Source organism: Pelobates fuscus, chromosome 4 (assembly GCF_036172605.1).
Source record: "Pelobates fuscus isolate aPelFus1 chromosome 4, aPelFus1.pri, whole genome shotgun sequence".
NCBI lineage: Eukaryota > Metazoa > Chordata > Amphibia > Anura > Pelobatidae > Pelobates > Pelobates fuscus.
The window spans coordinates 351,327,168-351,348,845 of record NC_086320.1 but is presented as its reverse complement, the minus strand read 5'-3'; the positions used below and the strand labels follow the sequence as shown (position 1 = coordinate 351,348,845).

General features: G+C 45.4%; 1 protein-coding gene across 1 annotated transcript in view; it reads right to left on the bottom strand.

Annotated features, from left to right (window-relative positions):
* The window catches only part of APBB1IP (amyloid beta precursor protein binding family B member 1 interacting protein), a 91,509-nt gene that overhangs the window by 30,829 nt on the left and 39,002 nt on the right, over nt 1–21,678 (bottom strand). The window contains exons 5-7 of the mRNA XM_063452577.1: nt 14,561–14,638; nt 13,974–14,133; nt 12,129–12,250 (exon numbers count right to left, since the gene is read on the bottom strand). Of these exons, the coding sequence (XP_063308647.1) occupies nt 12,129–12,250; nt 13,974–14,133; nt 14,561–14,638 (360 nt within the window). The remainder of the gene's footprint in view (nt 1–12,128; nt 12,251–13,973; nt 14,134–14,560; nt 14,639–21,678) is intronic.

The window sequence follows — 21,678 nt, the reverse complement described above, 5'->3', positions numbered from 1 at the left end:
ACACATACACCGACATCACATACATACACACACACAGACATACATTAATTCATACTGGCATACATACATATAGACATACTGACATACTGACATACACACACAGACAGTCACAGACATTCTGACATACACACAGACATTCTGACATACATACATACATACTAACATACACACATACATTCTGACATACACACAGACATACAGACATTCTTACATACATACTGACATACGTACAGACATACTGACATACACATAGACATTCTGACATACACAGACTTACTGACATACATACAGACATTCTGACATACACACAGACATTCTGACATACACACAGACATTCTGACATACACACAGACATTCTGACATACACACAGACATTCTGACATACGTACAGACATTCTAACATACATACAGACATTCTAACATACACACAGACATTCTAACATACACACAGACATTCTAACATACATACAGACATTCTAACATACACACATACATTCTAACATACATACAGACATTCTAACATACATACAGACATTCTAACATACACACAGACATTCTAACATACATACAGACATTCTAACATACATACAGACATTCTAACACACACAGACATACTGACATACACACAGACATTCTGACATACACACAGACATTCTGACATACACACAGACATACTGACATACACACAGACATTCTAACATACATACAGACATTCTAACATACATACAGACATTCTAACATACACACAGACATTCTAACATACATACAGACATTCTAACATACATACAGACATTCTAACATACATACAGACATTCTAACACACACAGACATACTGACATACACACAGACATTCTGACATACACACAGACATTCTGACATACACACAGACATACTGACATACACACAGACATTCTAACATACACACAGACATTCTAACATACATACAGACATTCTAACATACATACAGACATTCTAACACACACAGACATACTGACATACACACAGACATTCTGACATACACACAGACATACTGACATACACACAGACATTCTAACATACACACAGACATTCTAACATACACACAGACATTCTAACATACATACAGACATTCTAACATACATACAGACATTCTAACATACACACAGACATTCTAACATACATACAGACATTCTAACATACACACAGACATTCTAACATACATACAGACATTCTAACATACACACAGACATTCTAACATACATACAGACATTCTAACATACACACAGACATTCTAACATACACACAGACATTCTAACATACATACAGACATTCTAACATACACACAGACATACATACACAAATACAGCTAATTTGTCTTACCTTTGCAGGTGGAAGGCTGTGGCTGATGGGAGTCGGCGTGGCTCCTGCGGGCTGCGGCCTGTCTTTCTTGCCTCCCGCGCGGTGCTGAGGGGAGGGGAGGGAGCTGGGAGGAAGTGACGGCCACTTCCTCCCAGCAGTACTTTGCGGTTGGGATTTTTTTTAAAGGGGCCCGGTCACGCTATTGCACGGCCGCAGCGCTGACCGGGCCCCTGAAGATACAGGGCCCATGGGGTGGCCCTAAGTGAGTGGGCCACCCGATGGGCCCCATCAGCATGCGCTACACGTGGGGCCCGGGCGGCCAGGCCCCCCAGGGCCGCCGGGCCCGTGACAACCGTTATGGTTGTCACCCCCTGATGGCGGCCCTGGGGGTTGAGGCTGAGGGTGGTGGGGGTGAGGGTGGTGGGGGGTGAGGGTGGTGGGGGGTGATGGCGGTGGGGGGTGAGGGTGGTGGGGGTGATGGTGATGGGGAGGGAGAGCCTACCTTTCCCTGGTGGTCCAGTGGGTTCCCTGGTGGTCCGGTGGCCACTGCTTCCGGTCTGCAGCTCCGCATAGCTGCAGACCATGTAATCTCGCGAGATTTCAGAGCGTTGCCGTGGTAACCCAAAGCAACGCTCTGATTGGCCAATTCTCGCGAGTCACATGGTCTGCAGCTCTGCACACTGCGGAGCTGCAGACCAGTGTCTGCGATGGTGGCCGGGCAGCCAGGAGGGGCCTCGCACCCGGCGGCATACCGGGCAAGCCGCCGGGCCCACTCCTGGTGTCAGGTCCTCGGTCACTGACCGAGGACCTGACACACTCTGCCAACAGGCGGTTTAGGCGGCCACGAGGCCCCAGCCAGCGCGAGGCCTTAGGCGGCCGCCTAAACCGCCTAATTAGAGAGCCGCCTCTGCACACAGAGATGCACACACATATACAGAGAGACACACACATGCACACAGACACATACAGACACACACACACACACACATATAGAGAAACATTCATACAGACACATTCATACAGACACACACACACACACATACAAACACAGACATATACAGACACATACAGACACATACAAAATGTTTTAGTCACCCTCTTGTTTCCTACCTTTTAGGTGCAGGAGGGTGATTTTCCCTGGGGTCCAGTGGCTCAGCCTGATGTTCCCACTCTGACTCCCTCCTCAGCTTCATACCGCGCGGCTCCTGGTGTAAGCTGGGAGGAGTGACCGGAGCAGTAACTTCTTCCCAGCCTTTGACCTCATCAAAGGGGGCCTGGTCGCACTGTTAAAGCGCTGCAGTGCTGACTGGGCCCCATGGAAATACATAGCATCGGGTGGCACTAACAGCATGGGCCACCCATTGGGCCCCTTCACAATGCGACCCCGGTGGTTATACCGCGCGGGCCGGGGGCCGCGTTACTTAGCCGGCAGGCACTGCGGTCGCAGGGGTACGCATGTGGCCGGGTCTCCTGGAGTTACGTGCCCAGTCGCGCCCCCTATGACTGCGGTAGTTCCACCACTGTGTGCTACATTGAGTTGGCATGGACTGGACTCTCCAGTTGAAACTTTAAACCTGGCATCCCGCAATCTGACAGGTCAAAGAGAGCCTTCATCTAATATTGGCTCTGCAGTAAAGTGAATTAGGGTTTTAGAATAATACATTATCTCTGGCTCCCTTTATGTGCTACATTGAGTCCGCATGGACTGGACTCTCCAGTTGAAACTTGAAACCTAGCATCCCGCAGTCTGATAGATCAAAGAGAGCCATCATCTAATATTTGCTCTGCATTAAAGTAACTACAGTAACTACAGTAAGGGTTCTGAAATAGGACATTCTATCTGGCTAACTCCTTATTGCAACCAAAAAGGATAAGAGGACCAGATATGCCATATTTACTTATAATCTAAATCCATCATTTCCCACTGTATGCTTCCATTTAATATGCGATCGTGTTTCACCTGTTATATATAAGTAATTAGAAGTGAGCCGCAAAACGAGAGAATCCTTTATTTCTGTCAACATTCAGCTTCATTACTGTAACATTGTATATGTCTCTGGATGATATACCTCAGCAATTTCTATTTAATGTTGATTTTTTTTACATGGAATTGTTATTTATTCTTCCCTATCAGCTTCCTGATTATTTGCAGCTGTCACCGTGTCCACTTCGCTAGTACAAATGATCTCACATAATGTAGCAATCTCCAGCAGTTAGTTCTGCAAGATCAATACGAATACATCTTGGCTGTAATGACATCTTAATTGTTTTGATGGAATTCCAGTGAACATTGAGAGACTTCAAAAATACAAATCTTCCGCATGAAAAGAATACAATCATCTGTTTTCAGTGTGTTTGGATGAATTCTCTACTTTCAAATAGTTTTTCAAGCGATCAGACCCTCTGACGGCAAAATTAATGTGTGAAGCCTTTCCATTACATTATACTCTGACTTCTAAGAACCAGCATAAGATAGTGTTTAGAAAAATTATAAACTATGACTGCTGGACGCTCAAGACATGTATTTTTGGATAGTGATATCACAAATGTCTGTTCTTGGCTTAATACTGTAATAATGATGAAATAAAACATTGGTGTTACTGCATCTCTGTCCTTTGTGTGAAGAATCCTTTTTACTGCAGTAAGTGAAATCTCTTTTCATCAACTATTAAAGGAACACTATACTGTTAGGAATACAAATCTGTGTTTGTAGCCTTTAGTTTTCCTGTCCCTAGTAGTATTAGGTCCCACCCAGCACTTAAAGAGTTAAAAAAAAACTCTTTACTCACCTTGCTTTCAGTGCTGAGGGAGCAAAAGCAAAAAAATAAACTCTCTAATCCCCAAATGAAGACATAGCTTGGTTCCAAAACGCGTCGGGCGTTTCTTTGTGGTTTTTGTTATGGGCACTAGGGCATGGGAATTTTAGGTCAGTGTTATTTGACAATTTTCATCTTTTTGGGGCTTATATAAAAGTCAGGAGTGTATTATGTTATGTTGGATTCCAGATACATTATTCTGGAGTACCGCGGTATATGATATCGATAGGGTTCCTTTGCTTCTCTATTTGTTTGCATTAAAAGCAGCAATTTTTGATCCTATGAGTGGTACTGGGCAGTATACCTGCTAGGGAGAGGGTTACTGAAAGTGTGTTACCAGTACTAGGAAGTGGGGCAGTTATCGGAGGACTAGTTGCTAGGATAAGAAGGAGCCCTTCTTGTTTTGGGGCTATTTCTCAGACTTTAAAAAAAAAAAATTAAAACGGTGTGGCCATAAGGGTAATCTGTCTTGACACATTTTCCCCACCTCACATAGTCAGTAGAATAGTGTTTCAGCGTTTTTGGGGGCTGAGACTGGTTGCAGGTATAAACAATAGATATAGATACTTTTGATTCTTTATTTGATCTAAACTTCAACTATGTTATTATTAGTGTGACCTTTTCATTTTCTACTTATCCTACGTTATACATATACTTCTCCTGTCCTATTTATTACACAGGTCTGCCATCAGGGGGTACAGGTAGTACATTTGAATGACCAAAACATATATGTACATATAAAGCTGTTGAATGCTTTAAAGATGGAGATGGAGCCTGGAATGCTGTCTGTCTCCTCCTGCGCCAGGTCGTCTCCTGAGCCCTGGCTGTCAGAGTGTTGCCACAATTATGGGAACACTTTGTCTCTGCATTCTGCCACGGTCACGTTGGACCAGACCACCAGGGAGTGCAGAGTGTACCATCCCTGGCCATTGGTAACATACTAAGTAAATAAAAATAATACATTAAAAACCCGGTTCTCTCACACTCTCCCACAACACAGCCCCTATCTCTGCTCGCACACACAAACACACACACACACACTGCGTACACTATACACATACACTGCATAGACTATATAAACTGCATTCACTGTACACACTGCACCACTATGCACACACTGTATCCATTATACAAACACACTGCATCCACCATACAAGCACTGCATCCATTATACACACACTACATACCTTACATACACACTACATCCACTACATTTACTATACACATTGCATACACTATATACACACACTGCATACCTTACATACACACTACATACACTACACACACTACATTTACTATACACATTGCATATACAATAAACACACACTGCATACCTTACATACACACTACATCCACTACACACATTGCATTAACTATATACACACATTATACTCCTTATACACACACTACATCCACTCAGGGCCGGTGCTAGGATTTTTAGTTACACAGGCGAAGATGCATTTTGGCGCCCCTCACCCTCCTTTAAAAAAAATAAAAAAAATGCATCTTCACCTGTGTGTATTTCCACCCAAGCCACAGGCATCATTTTTCAGTCACACAGGTACACTGTCATACAAACACAGAAATAATCATACAGAGACATACAGACACAGACACATACAGTCAGAGACATACAGGCAAAGACATGCATACATACAGAGGCATACCGTCATACAGACACATACAGGCATACAGAGACATACAGGCACATACATACATACATACACACAGAGACATACAGGCATACAGAAACATACAGGCATACATACATACAGCCATACAGACACATACATGCATACAGAGACATACAGGCATACAGAAACATACATACAAAGACATACAGGCATATATACACATACATATACATACGTACATACAGAGACATACAGGCATACATAAACATACATAAGTACATACAGGCATACATAAACATCCATGCAAGACATACAGACACATACAAACCTAAATACAAACAGAGGCAACCCGTCATACAGACACATACATACAGAAACATGCATACAAAGATATACAGAGACACACACATACATCCGTACATACAGAGACATAAAGGCACAGAGTTACACACATGCATACAGATACATATATGCATGGATACAGAGACATACATACATACAGACAGAGACATACGGACAGAGACATACATACAGACAGAGACATACATACAGAGACATACATACAGAGAGAGACATACATACAGAGACATACATACATACAGAGACATACATACATACAGAGACATACAGACTTACATACATACATACATACATACATACAGACTTACATACAGAGACATACAGACAGAGACATACAGACTTACATACATACAGACAGAGACATACAGACAGAGCCATACAGACAGAGACATACATACAGACAGAGACATACATACATACAGACAGAGACATACATACTTACATTTGTACAGTTCAATCTTGTCCCCTGGGTGCATTCTGTCCGGCTCTGTGGAGTCCTGCAGCCCAGCCCCATCACTGGGCGCCAGCCGCGCTGTGCGGTACACAGGGAGCAGGGATATGATGTCATATCCCCGCCCCCTCCACACAGTCCGCGGCAGTCGGCAGATACCAGGGTAGGAGGTGGGCGGGCGGAGGCTGGGATCCGCGGGCGGGATCTCTGGGCTTGGCCACGCTACAAATAGTAACCGGCTGGAGGGGAGCGCGGTGCGCTTCCCTCCTTCCGGTCAGCCTGACATTGCGCCCCCAAGGCTGGTGCGCCCTAAGGCCCTGCATCCACTACACACACACATTGCATCCACTATACATACACACACACACTGCATCCACTATACACACACAATATGTTGTTTCTGACACACACACACACCCCTACACACACTGGATTCCCTATACACATACACTACATTCCCTAAATACATTACATCCCTTACAAACATACACTAAATTACCTACCTAAGCTCTAAGTGCCTGCAAGATGGAGGTGGAATGGGTGGGGGGCGCTTGAGGCAGACTTGGTGTCAGCCCTGTGGGCAGACTTGCGGGGAGGCACCTTGTCCCCAGGCCTGGAGTAGTGTAAGGGGCCCCAAAATGTCTGCAGAAAGCCCTGGGAACCCATAATATAAACAGACTCCTGGGGTTTTAAGAGAATGGGTCCTTCCATTAGGTACCTGTTTCACAGGGACCTCTTACAGCCAGTCTATCAATTATTTATTGTTAAATACTAATAGTGTGGTTTGGGCTCCATATGAACATACTTACACGTGACATTGCCTAAGACTGGTAATGAATTCACATTTTCCACATTTAATGATTTTAGAATAGTTCCCTTGACTTAAGATAATTGGTTTGCTTTTATTTATTTTGCAATTGCACACTTAGGAATTAATCGGGATATTCTCATCTCAACCTGTTAGGGTGAACTCCCCTTTTTGCGTTACACTTTGTAAACAAATGTAGCTTTCCTGACCTTTATCCGCAGGTAAACTCTTTCACATTCTTTATTTTGTAACTCAGCAGTCCACTTTTTCCATGTGGCAAAACCGTACTGCGTGCTTGAAACTGGGATTTATCAATGATTTAATAAGAGGAAAAATATATATATATTGGAATCAAGTGAATTAATATTAATAGCCCTTTTATATATTGCAAGACCTTGCAAGCTTGCATCGCACATTGTAGCCAAGTTCTTGTTTTGCCATTTAAATACCAATGGCATTTCATGACGTTATTACAAGCTGATCCCTAAAAACCTGGTGCCAACATAAAATATCCTGCTATTGTTTAACCCTCACAATTTTGTGTCTGCCTCCCCCTCGTGAGAGTTTAAAAGGTGCATTTACCTACCTTTACTCACTCACCGTTTTTGTATTGCCACGGCCGCCCTGCAACTCTGGCTGAGATCATCAAGAGTGATAATCTCAGTCAATCCAGTGCATCCTCGAAGGAAGGATCGGCAGAGTACAGCGCATGCACAGCAAATCACTGCACTCCACCAATCAAATGCTCTCTAGAAGGGAGCATTTCATGGAGAATCTAGTCTGACTCGGTTCTCATGGGGTAAACGCCTTTAGTGGCCATCGGGTTCATCGGCAGAAAAAAAAATAGGTTCAGCAGCAGCAACAGACAAACAGTCCAGCAGTGAAGAGGTTAATGAGTCACTAAGGTAGTAGTGGAGGGGATAAGGAAAGCTACAGTCAGACACAATCTGCACGCAGGAAATCATGCAAAATGTAATTTCTAACCTTTGAAACACACTTCCACTTATTCTTTTTTCACAATGATGGATCACTTACAGCTGTTGAAGAGAGTGCTTAGATCTGCCTACACAAGCAAATCAACATTTGGGGCTCACATTTAATAACAAGTTTTACTTCTTTTTAACATGCGTTTGTCATAATAAGCGACTGGAACTCATGCAGGAAGCTGTATATGTTGGTAATCCATTCATTGAACATAATCTATTTCCTGCTGTTTTATGAACTATAAATCAAATATTACTTAACTTGTTAGGTGAAATGCTACCAACTCCATTTTTCAAATGTAAAATACCAGAAAAACATCATTTCAATTTAAATGTTTACCCTCCAAACAGATGCGCAGCATAATCTGTTTGGCTTCTAATGATATAATAAACACAGACAAATGCATTATAGGGTCATTCCAAGCACCATAAGCACTACGTACAGTACTCTGAATCCACTCTCATATTTAAAGGGACACTGTAGTCACCAGAAGAACTACAGCTTATTGAATTTGTTCTGGTGAGTAGAATCATTACCTTCAGACTTTTTGCTGTAAACGCTGTTTTTTCAGAGAAAATGCAGTGTTTACATTACAGCCTAGTCATAACTTCACTGGCCCCTCCTCGGATGGCTGTTCGAGATCCTTCCTGGGTCATGGCTGCCTAAAATGCATCCAAACATTCAGTGTCTCCTCCCTCTGCATGCAGACACTGAACTTTCCTCATAGAGATTAATTGATTCAATGCATCTCTATGAGGAGATGCTGATTGGCCAGGGCTGTGTTTGAATTGTGCTGGCTCTGCCCCTGATCTGCCTCCTTCTTAGTCTCAGCCAATCCTATGGGGGAAACATTGTGATTGGATCAGGCTACCACTTCTGCTGATGTCAGCAGACTGCTTGTTTTTTTTCTAGGCAAACAGCATGCAGAGGTACAGCTTCAGGCTTAAATACAGTAAGATTGTGCTAGATTTATGGAGGCATGAGGGGCCCAGGGCGGCTAGATGGTGGTTTTAACACTATAGGGTCAGGAATACATGTTTTTGTTCCTGACCCTATAGTGATCCTTTAAGAGTGGGTTATAACACCCAGCTATATATCAGAATGAGAAGCTCTGTGCAATCGGTGCACCAAGGAACTTTTTTTTTAAAGAAAAAGTTTTTTGTTTTTTTTTTAAATAATTTAATTTTTGAAGTTCTAATTAATTATCAATATAAGGCATTGAAACCAATATTGTGTTAAATTTTGCAAAGACAATATATATATATTGGAGCAAAAGACAATATATATATATATATTAGAGCAACAGGCTACCATATAAAAAAAAAAAACATGGTTAAAAGAAATCATAGGTTCTCTGTGTGAAAAACACACTCTTTCTCTCTCCTGCATATCTCAAGCTGGACTTTGGATAGTCTTCCTTGGGAAAAGAAGCTCAAGAAATGATGCTTCCACCACTATCCCAGAGTTGCCAGGTTGACATCCAAATGAGCACAGATTGTGTTTCAGACTTCAAACAGCATTTCTCAAGACACCTTTAGCAATGGGTGCAGTTTTAAACACAGCTCTTTTTAAATTAAAGCATGGGTTATGACCAATAGGATCTGTGACCAGAAACAAGCTGATGTTACAAGGGTCACAAAAAGATTGTGGTGAGACCAAACACGGTACAACTTACCAAAACACAAATAGAAAAAAGAAATTACTGTTGTGCATCACCTGCATATCCCAAGATGGACTTTGGGAAAGTCTTCCTTTGACATAGAAACTCAAAAAATCATATTTCAACAGCTATCCCAGAGTTCCCACCTAGATATGCAAATGAGCACAGACAGGCTTTCTGTTTCAGACTTCATTCTGCAGGTACCTTTAGCAATGGAAGACTTTCCAAAGTCCAGGGTGCGATATGAAGGTGATGCACAACAGTAATTATTCTATTCGCACCGGGGGAGTTTTATTGTGTCTGTCTCACCGCAATCTTTCAGGCACCAAGCTCTCTCTCTCAAGCAGCCTACAGCATTTCACATCTCATTGGTCCTTACTCCTTAATCCTCGCTTTCCTGTCTATTGTGTGCATACTCTATGCATATTTTTCCATATCTTAGACAAAACAACATTTCATAATTTGCACAAACACTACTATTTCAAGTTCTGTAAGCCGCTGTTGAATACTTTTCTTGTTTGTTTTGTGTTTGTTTTTAGTTATACCTTGTTATCCCTAACTTTATACATTTTAATTATACAGCAGTTGTGTTTACGATGAATCACAGTTCGTTTGATTTAGCATAATGGGCATGTGAAAAGAAAACGTTTTGCATATATTCAGCAAACACTATGCAAGAGCATCTCAAACACATGTGATACTGAAAATAAGTAGATGCCTCTAGTAAATCTGTCTCTGCTGTTTTTTTTTTTTTTCATTTTTCTTCAATTTGCTTGAATATTCTGTATAAGCGTATCTTTCTTTATATTACTGTAAAAATAAAAACCTTTTTGAACCAAAACCTCTTGCTGTTGTAAAAAAAAAGTTTGTAATAGCACTACTGCTGTTTGTCAAACATTAGTTGACTTGAACCATTTTGGACAGTGTGGTTAAATTAAATGTCTTTACTCCATTTGCAGCTCAGTAGGATAGCCATTGCAACTGGATCTTTAGTGAATAGATCAATTTTGTGTGACTCATAGCATTTGTCACTTTACTTGTTTTGTATTATGTTTCCCTTGGTGGCTGGATGAGGGTCATGGTGAACATGCTAGTGTAGTGCACCTGTAGATTTGATGCTAAATCTCTAAGAGGAGATGCTGTTTGGAAAAACTCAGCGACTGCTACTTATGGGAACTAGTCCCTCAGCCATTCTTTACTTAGTGTTAGTAAATTTGGCTGAAAGACCAATTTAGGTCTTTCAGCCTTTTAGTAGATAGCTCCCTGATACCGTGGGAATTAGGGAGTTATCTACTAAGCGGCTGCAAGATGCAGCCACAGCAATTATTAGGATCGGAGTTTCATTCATTCGAATGAAATTGCGATCCGAACAAAGTGCCGAATTGCCTCCTAACACGAATGGAGAAACTGTTAGAGCGCAATTCTGCAGTTTTGCCGGCGTTCTGTCTAAGTGACAGGAAGCATCGTGGGAACAGGGAGGAAAGCTAAGGATCATGGGAAAATTGCTGTGACCACCGGAAACGAAGCACACTTTGCTCCTCCGCTGGTCACCGCTGGTCACTGCGTAGGAAACCTCCAGAAGAGAAATAGTCCCTACTTTTTCTTAAGTTTTAAAGAAAACTATAGCAGATAGGAAGAAAAGAAGAACAGATCCTGAGAGAGGGAGAGAAGAGGAATCAATTGGGGAAAGGAAAGTTCGGCATGACAGTGCCGCTTTAAGGACAGAACAGGTGAACTAAAGGCACAGATTTTTTTTTCTGTTTGGCTGCTTTGATCTTAAATTTGAAATTCATTTAGATTTCAGTTTGATTGCGTTATTTTAATAACCGTGTTAATTGCATGCCAAGCCTAGGTAGCTATACCTGCCTAATTAATAAAAAATGAAAACGAATGAGATTTTCTTTTAACTTTTAGTCAGCAATCAGCTTGTGCATGTATCTCAGAAGTAGCAGTTCAGCGTTAACATCTGGCGATAAGAAAATTTTGGGCAGAATTATTTTAGTGAGAACTTAAATTACATGTCTTTCAAATATTTAAATCTAATTTGGTGATCTTTTTTTTAAAAAAAAAATCTTACCTGTGGGTTTTTGAAAACAGCATATTTTTCATTTTTTTGCATGAAAACAATCTTGTTTTCACTGTCTCTCATCCAGTCTGATAGGATTTCAACAACATTTTCATGGTCTTCAAAGAATCTTTCTGTGGAATTATAACAATCATGTTCAACATAACTAACAATTGTAATAACTATTTATGAATGCATTGAAATAAACATTTTTTACTTTCTTTACATTCTTTATCAATTTTTAATCTCTTTAATGTGAATATTGTTATTTTAAATGGACACTCTAAGAAACAATGTATATATATATATATATATATACACACACATAGTATATAGAAGGCGTGGGTGCATTGAAGAATTGGCCTTGGGGCAGCAAGGAGGGTAAATCCGGCGCTGCCTGTGGTATTTGTCACCAAGAAATTAGCAGCAGATCATTTAACTCCTGTTGTTGTGAGGTGGGGCCTCCATTGATTGGATTTGTTGTTTCAGCACATCCCACAGATGCTCAATCGAATTGAGAGGTGGGGAATTCGGAGGCCAAGGCTACACCTTGAACATGTTTCTCAAACCATTCCCGAACAAGTTTTGTAGTGTGACAGGGTGCATTATCCTGCTGAAAGAGGCCCCTGCCATCAGGGAACACCATTGCCATGAAGGGGTGAATGTGTCAACGAACATCCACATGAATACCAGGAGCCCCAAGGTTTCCCAGCAGAACATTGCCCAGAGCATAACACTGAATCTGCCTGCTTGTCTTCTTCCCATAGTTAATCCTGCTGCCATCTCTTCCCCAGGTAAACAAGGTCCATCCACTTGCTCTAAAAGAAAACGTGGTTCATCAGACCATGCAACCTTCTTCCATAGCTCCATGGTCCAGTTTTGATGCTTACATCACATTGAAGAAGCTTTTGGTGGTGGGCAGGTCTTCATGGACACAAGCATCAATGAGCTTTGGGAGCCCATGACCCTGACACTGGTTCCCTGGTTGTGCTTCCTTGCACCACTTTTGGTAGGTACTAAGCATATCTGGACCCTGTTGTCTAGCCATCACTATATGGTCCTTGTCAAAGTCACTCAGATCTTTTCGTTTGCCCATTTTTCCTGCTTCCAACATGTAAAACTCAAGAAGTGACTGTTACCCTTGCTGCCTAATATATCCCACCCCTTGACAGGTGTCATTGTAATGATATAATCAATGTTATTCACTTCACATGTCAGTGGTTTCTAATGTTGTGGCTTATCAGTGTAGGTAATGGAGATTTAACAAAAACTGAAATGCCTTATGATATCCAGGTGTGGAAGCTGTATATTAGTACCTATAATGTTGACATGCATATTTTGTGACGATCCAACCTTGTGCTTCTGGTCATCCATTCTCTTATCTTGTGTGGCAGGAAAACCTGGGTTGCTGGGATATTCTGCTTCCCTTCAGTCCAGAATGTGTGGACGACGTTCAGTGCTGCCTGCTACATATTGGTGTAATGGTCCAGCTGCATTTTCTGTGGCCCCCTGTTTTTACACTAATACCTAAATCTCCGGAAACCAAAAGGTGAAATAACATGTGTACTTGCATGGTAGAGCAAAATGCAACAAACATTTTATAGCTTAAATGTGGACATTTCCACATAATTATCATGTTTTTTTTTACCTTTTAAAGAACGACATTAAATCAGTTTTTATTAAATTATGCAAATTCCAAAAATTCAAAGTATCATCTGTTGAATGTCAAGAGTTCTCCACACAGCAGCTGATAGTAAATGATACCAAAAGATCTTGATGATTGTAATGAATATTATTGGTCTATAACAAGGTAATAAATACATTTTCCTGTTCATTAGATGTACTACCAACACTTACCCATTTGGAGTTCTGGAAGCATTTCATATAAGCACCACTCAATGGTGCAATCACAATGTGTTTTCTCAAATAAATTGTCCAAAACATCTCGCACCGTCTGCTGTTCATCCACCATCAATGTTTTTGTGCTATTGTCGTTCATATGGACTTTTACAATCAGCTGCACGGACAAGATGGTAAATTAATTTAAATGTAAGTTGTTTTCCGTATCTTTTTTTGCTACTGCAAAAGTACATTTTTTTTTTTTTTTATTGTGTGGATGTAGTTTATTGGCCGAAACACATTTTTTTCTGTGCAGAAGTCTACAAGGCATCTTGAGATTTGTAGTTCTGCAGCAGCTGGGGAATCTTGGTACCCCTAAACTTCACTTTATCTTAATCTATTTCTAAATGCTTTGTGCAGGCTAAGCCTCAGTCACAAGCCAATGGGTATTCTCAATTATGAAACATATCTTTGTGAGATTGCGCAAAACATTGATCTTCAAAATAAACAAAAAAAGTATTCTTTGTTAAAATGAACATTGCGGGAATTTATTAAAGTATTCTTAATTAATCGCAACAGTTATACAGCCAACGGTCCATTCTTACCTTTTTAACTTTAGCTTCCTTCATCTTGCCCAAAGCAAGTTTAATTTTATCAACCTTTTCTTTGGACTCTGAAGCTTCCTAAAACAAATATAGACAAGCAATGATGACAGGTTCATATGTTTGATGTTATGTATGAATACATGTATGTGTGTATGCATGCAATCATTTACGTTGATAAAACATTTTGGTAATGGCCGCCATCAATAAGAATCATAGAGTTGTAGTTTGGTGCTGACTGTAATGATATGCATATTGTTTAATAAATGGTACGCATGGTGTGGCAAATTAGCCACTTGTTACTGTATTTTCATAAAGATGTGTGTACCACTTTAAGAACCAAGTATATGTATGCTTAATGGGTTCCATGCAAACAATAGCGTTCGTATGCTGGCGGCATGAAAAACCGCCAGAATTCATACAATAATTTCACGAACAGTGAATTTCAACACTGTTCGTGAAACGAACAAACTACCGAAGGGAGACCACACACAGGAGGTCGTGTGGCTCCCATTAAGGATTGCAACATTGTTGCAATCGGTAATTAGAAGGATTCAGGGTGGCCGCCGTTCGGCTACCGACCACGCGGCGGTCGGCCATCTTGGATCCTTTGTTAGCCCAGCGGTATTTTGTCGTCGAGCACCTGGAACTAAAATCGGCTACTCGACGGCACGAATACCGCTGGACTTCCAAGTCGTTCGGGAGCCCTGATCCTCCCTTATCCCCATCACTGCCATCCTCCCTTACCCCATCACTGCCACCCCCCCACTCACTGCCACCCTCCCCTCCCCCACTTACTGCCATACTCCCTTCCCCCATCACTGCCACCCTCACCTCCCCCACTCACTGCCACCCTCACCTCCCTCCACACACTGCCAGTCTGCCACCCTCACCTCCCCCACTCACTGCCATCCTCCCTTCCCCCATCACTGCCACCCTCACCTCCCCCACTCACTGCCACCCTCACCTCCCTCCACTCACTGCCACCCTCCCCTCCCCCCACTCAATGCCAGTCTGCCACCCTCACATCCCCCACTCACTGCCAGCCTCACCTCCCCCACTCACTGCTACCCTCACCGCCCCCACTCACTGCCACCCTCACCTCCCCCACGCACTGCCACCCTGACCTCCCCCACTCACTGCCACCCTACTGCTGCTGCAGGAAAGAAGATCACCAGGGACAGGGAGTCACTTCACTCAAGAGGTAAGTTAATTTAATATCTCACTGCCACCCTCCCCTCACTGCCACCCTTACCTCCCCCACTCACTGCCATAATCCCTTCCCCCCATCACTGCCACGCTCCCCTCCCCACTCACTGCCACCCGCCCCTCCCCCACTCAATGCCAGTCTGCCACCCTCACCTCCCCCACTCACTGCCACCCTCACCTCCCCCACCTCCCTCCACACACTGCCAGTCTGCCACCCTCACCTCCCCCACTCACTGCCACCGTCACTTCCCCCACTCACTGCCATCCTCCCTTCCCCCATCACTGCCACCCTCCCCACTCACTGCCACCCTCCACTCCCCCACTTAATGCCAGTCTGCCACCCTCACCTCCCCCACTCACTGCCAGCCTCACCTCCCCCACTCACTGCCACCCTCCTGCTGCTGCAGGAAAGAAGATCACCAGGGACAGGGAGTCACTTCACTCAAGAGGTAAGTTAATTTAATATCTCACTGCCACCCTCCCCTCCCCCACTCAATGCCAGTCTGCCACCCTCACCTCCCCCATTCACTGCCACCATCACCTTCCCCACTCACTGCCACCCTCCCCTCCCCACTCACTGCGACCCTCCCTTCCTCCCATGACTCCCATCCTCCTTTCCCCCCATCATTGCCACCCTCCCCTCCCCACTCAATGCCAGTCTGCCACCCTCACCTCCCCCACTCACTGCCACCCTCACCTCCCCACTCACTGCCGTCCTCTCTTCCCCCATCACTGCCACCCTCCCCTCCCCACTCACTGCCGCCCTCACCTCCTCCACTCACTGCCACCCTCACCTCCCCCACTCACTGCTGTCCTCCCTTCCCCCATCACTGCCACCCTCCCCTCCCCACTCACTGCCACCCTCCCCTCCTCCACTCACTGCCACCCTCACCTCCCCTATTCACTGCCACCCTCACCTCCCTCCACTCACTGTCACCCTCCCCTCCTCCACTCAATGCCAGTCTGCCACCCTCACTTCCCCCACTCACTGCCATCCTCCCTTCCCCCATCACTGCCACCCTCACCTCCCCACTTACTGCCACCCTCACCTCCCTCCACTCACTGCCACCCTCCCCTCTCCCACTCAATGCCAGTCTGCCACCCTCACTTCCCCCACTCACTGCTACCCTCACCTCCCCCACTCACTGCCACCCTCCCCTCCCCACTCAAGGCCACCCTCACCTCCCTCCACTCACTGCCCCCCTCCCCTCCCCCACTCAATGCCAGTCTGCCACCCTCACCTCCCCCACTCACTGCTACCCTCACCTCCCCCACTCACTGCCACCCTCCCCTCCCCACTCAAGGCCACCCTCCCCTCCCCCACTCAATGCCAGTCTGCCACCCTCACATCCCCCACTCACTGCCACCCTCACCTCCCTCCACTCAATGCCAGTCTGCCACCCTCACCTCCCCCACTCACTGCTACCCTCACCTCCCTCCACTCACTGCCACCCTCCCCTCCCCCACTCAATGCCAGTCTGCCACCCTCACCTCCCCCACTCACTGCTACCCTCACCTCCCCCACTCACTGCCACCCTCCCCTCCCCACTCAAGGCCACCCTCCCCTCCCCCACTCAATGCCAGTCTGCCACCCTCACCTCCCCCACTCACTGCCACCCTCACCTCCCTCCACTCACTGCCACCCTCCCCTCATCCACTCACTGCCACCCTTACCTCCCCCACTCACTGCCATTCTCCCTTCCCCCCATCACTGCCACCCTCCCCTCCCCACTCACGGCCACCCACACCTCCCCCACTCACTGCTACCCACACCTCCACTCACTCACTGTCACCCTCACCCCCACAGAAAGTCATCCCCTTTACCATGCCACACTCACATCTATCCCTGCTAATCCTGTATCACACTCCCCTCCATAACATTGCCACACTCACTCTATCACATTAATACATCCAATCCTGTCACACTCAACACCCCTCGCTCTGCCACACTCACCGTGTCATAATAAACCTTTAATCCTGTCACACTCCCTCCTCCAACCATGCCACACTAGCAGGGGAGGGCTGGCAGCCTTAGGCCTGGGGGGGCAAATCCAGTCAAGTGGCCCATTGCACCAAGAGGAGAGTAAAAACACCTTTCCCATGTGATTGAAAGTGTGTGTGTGTGTGTGTGTGTGTGAGAGAGGGGGGGGGAGCAGTCACCTAAACAGACATTCAATGACAGGCACACACACTTGCTGATTTGTCACACACTAAAAAACACACGCTCACTGACAGGCACACGCACACACTCACTGACAGGCACACAGACACACACAGAAAGACACATTGTTACAGGCATACTGACTCACACAGGCATACTGGCTGACACAGACAAATTGGCACACACACAGAGACATACTTGCACACAGACATACTGACACACACACAGAGATACATACTGGTACTCACACAGACACACACAGAAAGACACACTGTTACAGGCATACTGACTCAGACAGACAGACATACTGACACACACACACACAGGCATACTGGCTGACACACACACAGACAAACTGGCACACACACAGAGACATACTTGCACACACATAGACAGACATACTTGCACACACATAGACAGACATACTGACACACACACAGACAGACATACTGACACACACACAGACAGACATACTGGCACACACATAGACAGACATACTGATGCACACACACAGACATACTGATGCGCACACACACAGACATACTGACATACTAACGCACACACAGACACACTGACGCACACACAGACATACTGACATACTTACTGACACACACAGACATACTGACACACACATACATACTCATACACACAGACATACTCATAACACACACCCAAACTTTACACTTTTAAAACCAGTGGACAGGGGCTGAGTAAGGGGACAGGGCTGTAGTGGGGGACAGGGGGTGGTAGTGGAGGGTATAAGCTGTAATTGGGGGTTTGGGAAATGTACGGGGGGATAGGGGCTGAAGCAAGTTGATGGCTACAATTTGGGAAAGGGGCTGTGGTGTGGGTAATATGGGTTGCAATTGGGGGAGAGGAGCTGTAGTGGGGATGTTTTGGGGCTGTGGTGGGGGGCATGGGGCTGAGGAAGGGGGCAGGAGCTGAGAGGGGGGAAAGGAGCAGGGAAAGGGTGGGACAGGGGCTGACCAAGGGGACAGGGGCTGAGGTAGGGGACAGGGGCTGAGGTGTGGACAGGGGCTGAGGTGGGGACAGGGGCTGACTAAGGCTGAGGTGGGGACAGGGGCTGAGGTGGGGACAGAGGCTGAGGAGAAGACAGGGGCTGACTAAGGGGACAGGGGCTGAGGAAGGGGGACAGGGGCTGAGGAAGGGGGACAGGGGCTGAGGTGGGGACAGGGGCTGAGGTGGGGACAGGGGCTGAGGTGGGGACAGGGGCTGACTAAGGCTGAGGTGGGGACAGGGGCTGACTAAGGGGACAGGGGCTGAGGAGGGGGTACATGGACTGAGGAGGGGGGACAGGAGCTGACTAAGGGGACAGGGCTGAAGAAGGGTGACAGGGGCTGAGGTAGGGGACAGGGGCTGAGGAGAGGACAGGGGCTGAGGAGGGGGCAGGGGCTGAGGAGGGGGACTAAGTGGACAGGGACTGAGGAGGGGACAGGGCTGAGGAGGGGAATAAAAAAAAAAACACTAAAGTGTATTTCCCCCCTCCCTGAGTCTTACCTTAGGCCAGGGAGGGGTGGACAGCAGCCAACAGGAGCAGCAACTAGCAGCAAGTGACCTCGGCCTCTCCTGATGATATCAGGAGGAGGGGCCGTGACTTCCTCTGCTCTTCTCCCAGACTCCCCAGCGGTCCTGTGAGAAGAGCAGTGGAAGTCACGCCCCCTCCTCCTGACATCATCAGGAGAGGCCGGCCGACTACACTGACTGCAGACTGCAGGAAGAGTGAGGTAAGTTGAAAAATCTGACTCCTCAGCCAGAAGCAGGGGATTCAGATTTTTCCTTTTTTTGCTGGGTGTGGGCGGCCCTGGGTTTAGGGCGGCCTGGGGGGCAATTGCCTCCCTGCCCCCCTTCCCAGCCCGCCCCTGCACACTAGCACCCAATGCTGTCACACTCACTGATTCACACTTCAACCATGTCACACTGAACCTGAATATTAATCCTCCTTAAAGGGACACTCCAGGCACCCAGACCACTTCTGCCCATTGGAGTGGTCTGGGTGCCAACTCCCACTACCCTTAACCCTGCAAGTGTAATTATTGCAGTTTTCATAAACTGCAATATTTACCTTGCAGAGTTAACTCCTCTAGTGCCTGTCTACTAGACTAGACAGCCACTAGAGGACACTTCTGTGTTTATAGCACATGAAAAGTGTGCTATAACGGCACAGGACGTCCTCACGCTATGTGAGGATGTCTAGCATCGCTGAAATCCCCATAGGAAAGCATTTTTCAATGCTTTCCTATGGGGAGGTCTAATACGCGTGCCTTAACCCCCTCAGCAACTTGGGATGGGGGGTGGGAGGGAGAGGGGGCCTGCAGTGACACATGCCATTTGTGACATGTCACGATTCCCTTTTATTCCAGAAGTTTGGTCATTAAGGGGTTAATCTTGTCACACATACCTCTCCTTGCATGTGACACTTACCCCCTCAGCCAAGGCATTGACCTGTTGCATTAGGTATTAGCAATAGAAAGAAGGAAGTGCTCGTGCCATTGTACAGAACACTGGTGAGACCTCACTTAGAGTATTGTACGCAGTACTGGAGACCGTATCTCCTGAAGGATATTAATACTGTAGAGAGAGCTTAGAGAAGGGCTACTAAACTGGTTCATGGATTGCAGGATAAAACTTACAAGGAAAGGTTAAAGGGGGATATGATAGAAACATTTAAATACATAAGGGGAATCAACACAGTAAAGGAGGAGACTTTATTTAAAATAAGAGACTACCACAACAAGAGGACATAGTCTTAAATTAGAGGGGCAAAGGTTTGAAAATAATATCAGGAAGTATTACTATACTGAGAGGGTAGTGGATGCATGGAATAGCCTTCCAGCTGAAGTGGTAGAGGTTAACACAGTGAGGAAGTTTAACCCCTTAAGGACACATGACGTGTGACATGTCATGATTCCCTTTTATTCCAGAAGTTTGGTCCTTAAGGGGTTAAGCATGCGTGGGATAGGCATAAGGCTATCCTAACTATAAGATAAGGCCAGGGACTAATGAAAGTATTTAGAAAATTGGGCAGACTAGATGGGCCGAATGGTTCTTATCTGCCGTCACATTCTATGTTTCTATTAACACCCCTCATCCTGTTACACTCCCTCCTCCAACTATGTCACACTCATCCCCAAATCTTTCCCTGCCACACTCACCCTGTCACTTTAAGCCCCACATTCACCCCAATTCTGTCACACTCTACTTCTCTCATTCTGTCACACTCACCCCCACCCCTGTCTCTTTCACGCCCCTCGCCCTGTCACACTTACTCTGCCAAGTTAACCCTATATTCCCCCGTCACAGTTACACCCTGAAGACAGTAATCATACACAGTCGTGAAATACAGCTTCTCCATAAACACAATGCACAAAGATCACAATCAGCCCCCCATACATACGAGCTTCCACTTGCTCACATGGTCCCAGACACACACATGCTCACAGAGACACACATTCACTCACAAGGATACTTGCTGTCTGACACACACTCTCAGACACATTTATAAATACACAGAGCCAAATGCACAATGTGAATGTATGTTTGTTTGTGTCAATGTGTGTGTCTCTGTGCATCAGTGTGTTTGTTTGTTTCTTGTTGCTCAGACCTTGCGACTGATGGACACCTGCAATTTTCCTGAAAGGTGAGTATTTCTCCCTTTTACATGACCACGTACGTGCTTGTAACTTCCTAGGACATCTGAAGATTACTACATTGGTAAGTTGTATTAAAACAC